Source organism: Aedes aegypti, chromosome 2 (genome assembly GCF_002204515.2).
Source record: "Aedes aegypti strain LVP_AGWG chromosome 2, AaegL5.0 Primary Assembly, whole genome shotgun sequence".
Taxonomy (NCBI): domain Eukaryota; kingdom Metazoa; phylum Arthropoda; class Insecta; order Diptera; family Culicidae; genus Aedes; species Aedes aegypti.
In genome coordinates this window covers 274,366,731-274,376,597 of record NC_035108.1, presented here as the reverse complement: position 1 = coordinate 274,376,597, position 9,867 = coordinate 274,366,731, and the positions used below count along the sequence as shown (strand labels likewise).

General features: G+C 47.1%; 1 protein-coding gene across 2 annotated transcripts in view; it reads left to right on the top strand.

The window, feature by feature from the left end:
- Positions 1–9,867, top strand: part of LOC5572642 (alpha-(1,3)-fucosyltransferase 10) — a 28,061-nt gene continuing 18,194 nt past the window's right edge. For both annotated transcript variants that reach the window (XM_021845113.1, XM_001654091.2), the window contains exons 1-2: positions 1–128; positions 191–346. In XM_021845113.1, coding sequence (XP_021700805.1) covers positions 51–128; positions 191–346 — 234 coding nt within the window. In that variant the 5' untranslated portion in view covers positions 1–50. The remainder of the gene's footprint in view (positions 129–190; positions 347–9,867) is intronic.

The following is a 9,867-nucleotide window of genomic DNA, read 5'->3' as shown; positions in this document are numbered from 1 at the left end:
TAAATTAGCCGCTGGCATTGTGATTGCAAGCTGTGAATAGTCATCTGTTCATGATGTTGCTCGGTCGATATCGCAATGGAAAGCTGCTGTTGTTGAGTTTTTCGCTCTTACTGGTTCTGTGCACATATGTAAGTAAACTGATTCCTAAACAAAACCGAGAACCAGTTTATTGGATGTTTGAAAATTTCAGTTGTACAGAAAGCACGGAAAACCGACAAAATCCCATTACAATGTGATGGTTTGGTGGAACCCATATGTAAAACAATTGGATTATCACAGGAAATGTGGAGAAGTAGAATGTCGTTTCACAAGCGATCGCAAGGCACAGAAGGATCCTTTTTTCACAGTAAGTAATTTTACTATTTTCTGATGGATAAATAGCCAAAATCTATATTGCTGTGTGCGTTTGAAACGCAAAATTCAAATGCGGGAACACCAAATGCGGTAAGATTTTTCATCAGGAAGGATTAGAAATATTAGTAGTAGAACGCTAGTAGCATAGTTGTCGCCAAACTGATTTTAATTTTTATTACCTTAAATTATTTTTCATAGTTTGTTCAATACCATGACGTTGTTTTGGTTTTTAAAATTAATCTGACACTTCGAGGCCCAAAAGGATGTACACCCCACAAGCTTCCTTAGCCGAGTGGTTAGAGTCCGCGGCTACAAAGCAAAACCATGCTGAAGGTGTCTTTTCCAGGTCGGTCAAGGTTCTTTTCGTAATGTAAATTTCCTTGACTTCCCTGGGCATAGAGTATCATCGTACTTGCCACACGATATAGTCGATATACGAATGCGAAAATGGTAACTTTGGCAAAGAAAGCTCTAAGTTAACAACTGTGGCAGTATTGATAAGCTGAGAAGCAGCGCTCCTAGGATCTGTCCCCGTGAGGACGTAATGCCAAAACGAAAAAATAAGAAACATCCGACAGATGTGTGTCTATTACGAAAGATCTAACAATAGGAAATATTGTAGTATGGAATATTTTATCAAAGATATATTTTGTTATTACACTTTTAATATACTATGAGGTCTTGTGGCTATCTTGTGTACACAACCACATTTAGGTTACTTCCAAAGCTCTAATATCAGTACCATAATCCTCAAAATTGTTTTTTTTTTTTTATTTCTTTATTAGTATTATTTCAAACATTACATTCATTTCTTATATCTAGGTGTTCTGTGTTATTTGACAACACTATCATCTTAATTTGGTAAAACAAATTTAAGATTTAATTAACAATTTGTTAACAACATATTACATTTCATTTGCCGTAGCAGTTCAGTTTTTTTTTTTACAGGTGAGTTGATTTTACCTGCTTATAAGAGAAAAAAAAAACGTTTTTAATATACTTAACCTAACTTAACCTAAACATATAACGCATTAATCGTGGCAATAGAAGATTGTAACGATTTTTGCCTGAAATTATTAATGATTGTATTTGACATTTGTTCCAATGTTTCAACATTGGATATTCTATGTAACTCATTGGTACTATACCAGGGAGGAAGTCTCAGAATCATTTTCAAAATTTTATTTTGAATTCTCTGCAGAGCTTTCTTCCTGGTATTACAACAGCTAGTCCATATTGGTACAGCATATAACATGGCTGGCCTGAAAATTTGTTTGAATATCAAAAGCTTGTTCTTAAGACAAAGTTTTGATTTTCTATTAATAAGGGGATAGAGACATTTTACATATTTATTACATTTAGCTTGAATGCCCTCAATGTGATTTTTGAAAGTTAAATTCTTATCTAGCATGAGCCCTAGATACTTAACTTCATCTGACCAATTTATTGGAACCCCTCTCATCGTGACAACATGTCTACTTGAAGGTTTCAAATAAAGATGTTCGGATCAAATCGGCTAAAACAAACGGTTTTTGCAAATCAACCTTTTTACGGGTAGATCAAACTGTAATTGAAATTGAAATTTTTGCGTTTCAGTGTACGCACAGATTTAAGATGTTACATTTTTGTACACATGATTCAACTTACAATTTTAGTTTGCCTTCGTCCCTATAGCCTTCCTTTTCTTCCAAGCGACTACACCCTGGGCTACACGCTCCTTCGCACTGATTCCTATAGATTTAGGTTTATGTAAATATTAAGTTATTCGTTCCTACTTGCCTTAGAACTTACAATGCTCTCCGCAGTACACAAACTGCACTAACAAGCTCCGGTTATAAATCGTCGTGTCCGTTGTCTGTCACAAATTAACAATCTTACTAATTTTATTTATTTATTCCTAATCTATGTTTTACCTGTTTGTTCCGTGGTATGTAGGTTAACTCGTATCGTTCTTGTCTTTCTAACGTCCGAAAGTCTAACCCTCAAGTCGACGTCTCACTAAACAGGGGATATGCAAGTTTTTGTTTCGTTTGTTCTATTTCTATTATGTCTCTATTACTTACAGTTGTGCTTGAAATCTATCCGTTTTAATTATTGTAGAAATCGTCTAACACTTCTCGGTAAACTATTTCGGTATTTAAAACTTCAGGATATTGATTCCCAAAAACAAATCTTCGCGCTCAAGAATTTTTCGCACCTTTAATTTCCTTTCACTACTTCTGTTTTTTTTTTATTATTTTTATTTACATCTGTCACAGATGACAGTTTTTTGACATCTGTCATCTACCTTACTCCTTCTAACTCACCTCTCGCTGTCAACTAACACTCACGGCTCACGTCTCATCGGGGCGGCAGGGCTGCCAGAACATTCTCCGGCCCGTAACTCTGTCCCGGAAGCCACATCCGGCTCAGGGTTACCATCCGCTATCTCCATTCTGGCCAGCTTCACTGTCGCTCGCTTGTACCGCCCGGTGCTGGTACGTACCCACGCTTGACGGACCCTTCCGTCGCCAGACTTGATGGCTTCCTCTACTACTCCACGGACCCAGCACTTCCGGTTGGCACCCTCGACTACGTACACCAGATCTCCTGCACGTAGCGGTCTGGCTTCGCCGAACCATTTCGTCCTCTGGTTCAACAACGGCACGTACTCCTTTATCCACCGTCCCCACATCACGCTAGCCAATTGTTGCGAACGCTGGAACGCGTCCCGCAAGGCCACCGCTGGATGGGGAGGTGGAAGCGCCACGCATGGCTGGTTCGGTGAAACACCCCTCAGAAAATGGTTCGGAGTGAGTGCTTCTGCTTCGTCGGACTGCTGCGACACGTACGTCAACGGACGGGAGTTGATGATGTCCTCCGCTTCAACGATGGCCGTCTGCAGAATCTCGTCGGTCAACCGTCTTCCGTCGTCAAGTGCCCGAAGCGCCTCCTTAACCGAGCGGACCAACCGCTCCCAGACGCCTCCCATGTGCGGTGCGGCTGGAGGGTTGAACGTCCACTTCGTTCTCGCGTTCGTTAATAGGTCTTTTTTCCACCTTTTTTCCGTCCTACGTCCTACTGTCACATCGTACGGTCCCAGGTAATCTACGCCAACGTAGCTGAATGCACGTAGATTTGGCGTTACTCGCTGTACTGGAAGCGGGGCCATCCTCGGAGCTCGAAAAAAAAAAAAAAAAAAAAAAAAAAAAAAAAAAAAAAAAAAAAAAAAAAAAAAAAAAAAAAAATTATTTTAAAGGTCATTCCGGATTGGGATAACTCGCATCATCAGATAACGGCAGTTATCCTGAATGGTAACTCTCCGTACTGAGCACGTTGCGATAGTAAACAGGGTATACCACAATAGATCAATTAATGGTCGCAGTGGTTTAAATCCCAACAAAAAAAAAAAAAAAAAAAAAAAAAAAAAAATCCTCGGAGCTTCAGGACGACAACGATGCACCTTGCACCACATGCAGGATGCCGACACCTTCCTTACCACCGCGTCTACATGGGGAATGTAATACAGCTGTCGCAGCTCGTTCTTCACCGCCTGGCGGTATCCGTGGCCGCTCCTCTCGTGGTAATGCTGAACTATCAGCCTCGTGATCCGGTGGTCATCCGGAAGAATCACCGGAAACCGCAAGTCGAACGGTAGAAACTCCGCACGCTCCACTCTCCCTTCCATTCGAATCACGCCATGCTCGTCAACTAGCGGAGTCAGCTTGTACAGCGGACTGGACTTCTCGATCGTCATCCACTGGCTTGCCGGTCGAATTTTGTTCCTCGACAGCACCTTCAGCTCGTCGACGAAACTCTCCGACTGCGCAATCCTCAGCAAGCAGCGCTCCGCTATCTCATACTCGTCTTGCTTCAGTGGCATGCGAACTGAAGCTCCCGCGTTTGGTATCAGCACCTTCAGCTGACTTCTCGTTGCCCGCAGCGTCTCAATCGGCAGCCTCTCCCTTTTCCGCCTGCAATTCGAAACGAATCGGATCACACACGCCATCGTTCGAACCAGGACCGTCCACTTCGAAAATCTGGTCGCGTCCACTAGTACCGCTGGAACCTTCACATCATGCAGCAGTAGGTGAACCCGCAACTCCTCCATTGTGTTCGCCGGTGGCAAACTCTTCTTCGGCCATTCCTCCTCACTCTCGTACAGGAACTGCTGTCCTCGTACCCACGCGCTGTTCGGGTCTATTTCCGGGTTCTTACCCCACTTCGTCAGCTGGTCTGCCACGTTCAATTTCGTCGGCACCCATCGCCAGTCAGCCAGCCTTGTTAGGCTCAGGATCTCTCCGATACGAAAACCGACGAACTGCTTGTAGCGGCGCTGATCGGACCGAATCCACGACAACACCACCTCTGCGTCGATCCAAAAGACCACCTTCGTAATGTGGAAATTGTGGTTTTCGTACACCGTCTGTGACATCCGTGCGCCGAGCACGGCTGCTAGAAGTTCCAGGCGCGGAATCGACAGCTGCTTCAACGGTGCCACCTTCACTCGGCTCATCACGAGCGCACACATCACCTCACCGCGTACTACGGCTCGAAAGTATGCCACGCATCCATACGCCGTCTCGCTCGCATCCGCAAATATATGCAACTGCACATCCTGGACCTCTTCCGATCGCGCACTGCCGAAATAGCTGCGTGGCAGCTTGAAAGCTCGAACGTCTGCCAGAATGTCCGTCCACCGTTTCCACTTGCCGAACGATGCTTCATCCACAACTTCGTCCCATTGACACCCTGTCCGCCAGAGGTCCTGAATCAGCATCTTTCCTAGTATGGTGACTGGCGCTAGGTACCCCACCGGATCAAACTGCGCCATCACGATGCTAAGCACGATTCGCTTCGTCGGACGTTTATCACCGCTGAGGACTTCAGCGTACTCCGACTTCGATGCGCTGGCGAAGCAGAAAACGTCTTCAACCGTATCCCATACGATTCCCAGTACACGCTCGTACTCGGTACTCTTGTCCAGGCTGAAATGCACCGACGACTCGCTACTCCGCTCTCCAAGGTTCTCCAGGAACACGCCTGAATTGGACACCCAGTTCCTGATATGGAAACCTCCGCGGGAGTGGACATATTTCACCTCGTTCGCTCGCTGAACCGCTTCTTCCACTGTGTCCACGCTGTCATAGTAGTCGTCGACATAATGCCGCTTGACGATCGCTACCGTAGCCTCCGGGTACTGATCCGAAAACTGCTCGGCGTTTAAGTTCTTCACGAACTGTGCTGAACTCGGCGAGCATGTGGAGCCGAAAGTCGCTACGTCCATAACGTACACCTGCGGAGCATCGTCGCTGTTGCCTCGGAAAATGAATCGCTGCGCCTGCTTATCCTCCGTTCTGATGCGGATTTGGTGGTACATCTCCTGTATGTCCCCACCAAAGGCGACCGGACGCTCCCGGAAATTGCAAATTACCCGCGGGAGGGGAACTAGCATATCCGGACCCTTGAGCAACTCCGAATTCAGGGAGACTCCATTCACCGACGCTGCAGCATCCCAGACCAGGCGTACCTTGCCCGGTTTCCGTGGATTAACCACAACATTCAGCGGCAGATACCACACAGCAGCTTGTGGCGTCTCCGTTAACTCGGCGTCGGTTGCTTTGTGTGCGTACCCCTTCGTCTGGTACTCCTCAATTTGCCGACACACGTTCACCTTCAGCGCTGGACTGCGTTCTAGTTTACGGTCGAGGGCTTTCATCCGTCGAACGGCCATTGGGTAGCTATCGGGAAATCTTTTCTCGTCCTTGCGCCACAGCAATCCCGTTTCGAAACGATCGCCTATCCGCTTTGTCGTCGTCTCAAGGATTTCTCGAGCCCGCTTCTCTTCCGCCGGTTCTGGAACAGCGAACGACGAACACGCTGTTTCGTCCAACACGTACTGGTGCCGCATCAGGTCATGGAGCTCCTGGTTGCTCACCGGTGCGACGGAGTGCAGATTCAAGTACGTCTGCACCGTGGGCTTTCGCTTCTCGGAACCGTAGATCGTCCAGCCCATCTTCGAGCGTACAGCGATTGGTTCGTTCGGTTTCCCTACACGTGACTCCAACGGAGCGAACAAATGAAGGTTGTCCAAACCGATGAGAATCGTTGGTACCCCGTACGGAAAGTCCTTTGTCGGCACCCCGGCTAGATGCTTGTACCGCTGCACCACTTCTGCATACCGAACATTCTGCTTCGGAAGCTGCAGCTCAGACACCGTTCGTGTGTTGATCAGCGGAAACTTCTCCCTCGAACCCTTCGCTGACATCATCATCTCGACACTCCGAGACTCGTTCTCAAACCGGTTGATGTTGCCGGTCCACGTGACGATCAACGGCTCGAGTGTACCTTCTGCCTTCAGCCGCTTTGCAACCACGTCGTCCACCAAAGTCGCCGACGATCCTTCGTCCAGGAATGCGACGGTATCGTACTGTCGCTTGCCGACGTAGAGCGTTACCGGCATCATCCGGAAAATCACCGTGCAGTCCGATTTCGCTTTCTGCAGCTGCACTGATTCTTCTACCCGGTGCAGAAGAGGATGATGAGCTCCCTGACAATTTCGCATCACACACCGAATTTTGGATGGACAACGATTTCCATTGTGCTTGTTAAGGCAGACTCCGCAGAGTTTCTGCCTCTCGACTTCTCGTAGACGCTCTGCGATGTTCATTCGCCTGAATTCCTCGCAGTTCCGAATCAGATGATCGGTTCGCCTGCAAATCCAGCAAGGCCGGCTGGCCACCTCGCTACGATTCACTTCACTTCGCTTCGGCTCAGACTCGTGCACATGCACGAACTCCTTCTTCCGATTATTCTCCTTCCCAGGCCGCACCCGGTCGTTCATCGACAGTGTGGTGAATTCCGCCACTTCGGAGACGTCGGACACAATGTCAGTGGCAAATTTCGTGAACATCCTCAGCGGACTGTCCACTCTGCCCCGCTTGTACCGGACCCAGTCCAGCTTGTAGCTTGGCGGCACTTGTCTACTAACTCCTGCACCAGCATCGGGTTACTGAGGTGGTCGGTCAGTCGTGCAGCTTCTAAATGGTCGCACAGTTGCTTCACCGTGATACCAAAATTTATAAACGTCTCCAGCCGATCAGCTCTCGGCGCTGGAGCGCTCCTCACCTTCGTCAGCAGCGTCTTCAACAGCTTCTCGGGCTTCCCGAACAGGCTTCGAAGGTCCCGAATAACATCCGGAACTGAATCTGGCAGAACTAATCGGCTCCTGACTGCCTCGAGCGCGTCTCCTTGCAGACAGTCCTGCAGCCGCTTCAAATTCTCCAAGTTCGTGAATCCACACGCCGCTGTAGTGTGTTCGAAGCTGCTGATAAATAGCGGCCAAACTTCCGCTTCTCCACGAAACTTCGGAAGGTGCTGCGACACCGCTTTCCGAGCGGCCAGCTGCTCTCTCGTAATTCGGCCGACGGCTCGCTCCGACCTATCGCCAACTTCGCTACATCTCGAGCTTCGACCAACGCTTCGCCCCGGCCCGTTGCCGGCTTTGTTGCTATGACGGCTACTTCTCACTCGATCCTCCGACGAGTCGCTGCTTTCTTCTTCGTCGCTTGATTCCGAATCGGTCTCGACCACTTCCCGCACCTTCTTCATCAGTTTCGGCTTCTCGACTTTCTTTGACTCCGCTCGCAGCGGATCGCCTTTGGGGTACGCTCCCCGAAAATCAGCGGCCAACGGCAATTTGCTAATCTCCGTCTGCTCGTCCAGCCACTCGTGCACTTTCTGCTTCGGATTGTCTGCCGAAGCTCCACCAACAGCGCCTTCTTGGTCCTTCAACGCGTTGACCCTATGAACGCTGCTAGCAAACTGCTTCCGGATCGCATCCCGCTTCTTCACAAAATCCCTCTCCGCAGCCAATTGAGCATCTAGCATCTCTTGCTCGTGCTGCAACTGCTGCTCCTCCATCTCGCGTTGAACCTCGAGTTCCAGCTCACGCATCTCCCGTTCTTGCTTCAGCTGCTCTTCCTTCCACGCCTTCTGCCGAGCGAGTAACTTCTTCCGCGCCGCCATCTGCTTCGCGAAGGCCTTCTCCTTGGCTATTTGTTCCTCTTCCAACTGCTTCTCAACTGGATCAACGTCGGAACCAACTCCCTGATTGGACCCTCCATCGCTTTTCTTGCCGGACTTCTTACTCCTCTTCTTGTCGGCCGCATCAGGAACTCTCAGCTGCTGAACACTACTAGGGACACACTGTGGGCAAAGCCAATGACTATTGACAATCCCTTGGTCAACACCAGCGCACGAAAAATGTGCCCAGTGTTTACATTTCCCACATTGGACCCAGTCAACGTCCTCAGACATTGACTCCGACATCGAGCAGAACAAACATAGCTCGTTCTTGGAAGGTGAGGAAGCCATCTCGAAGAATCCGATATAAAATTTTTGATTTTGTTCGGATCAAATCGGCTAAAACAAACGGTTTTTGCAAATCAACCTTTTTACGGGTAGATCAAACTGTAATTGAAATTGAAATTTTTGCGTTTCAGTGTACGCACAGATTTAAGATGTTACATTTTTGTACACATGATTCAACTTACAATTTTAGTTTGCCTTCGTCCCTATAGCCTTCCTTTTCTTCCAAGCGACTACACCCTGGGCTACACGCTCCTTCGCACTGATTCCTATAGATTTAGGTTTATGTAAATATTAAGTTATTCGTTCCTACTTGCCTTAGAACTTACAATGCTCTCCGCAGTACACAAACTGCACTAACAAGCTCCGGTTATAAATCGTCGTGTCCGTTGTCTGTCACAAATTAACAATCTTACTAATTTTATTTATTTATTCCTAATCTATGTTTTACCTGTTTGTTCCGTGGTATGTAGGTTAACTCGTATCGTTCTTGTCTTTCTAACGTCCGAAAGTCTAACCCTCAAGTCGACGTCTCACTAAACAGGGGATATGCAAGTTTTTGTTTCGTTTGTTCTATTTCTATTATGTCTCTATTACTTACAGTTGTGCTTGAAATCTATCCGTTTTAATTATTGTAGAAATCGTCTAACACTTCTCGGTAAACTATTTCGGTATTTAAAACTTCAGGATATTGATTCCCAAAAACAAATCTTCGCGCTCAAGAATTTTTCGCACCTTTAATTTCCTTTCACTACTTCTGTTTTTTTTTTTATTATTTTTATTTACATCTGTCACAGATGACAGTTTTTTGACATCTGTCATCTACCTTACTCCTTCTAACTCACCTCTCGCTGTCAACTAACACTCACGGCTCACGTCTCATCGGGGCGGCAGGGCTGCCAGAACAAAAGAGCTTTTGGTTTATGTGGGAATATTATAAGTTGAGTTTTGGAAGCATTAGGAGAAATCTTCCATTTTTGCAAGTATGAAGAAAAAATATCCAAACTTTTTTGCAATCGACTACAGATGACACGCAGGCTTCGACCTTTGGCGGAGAGGCCTGTGTCATCCGCAAACAAAGATTTTTGGCATCCCTGAGGTAACTCAGGTAAGTCAGATGTGAAAATATTGTATAATATTGGTCCCAAAATGCTGCCTTGAGGA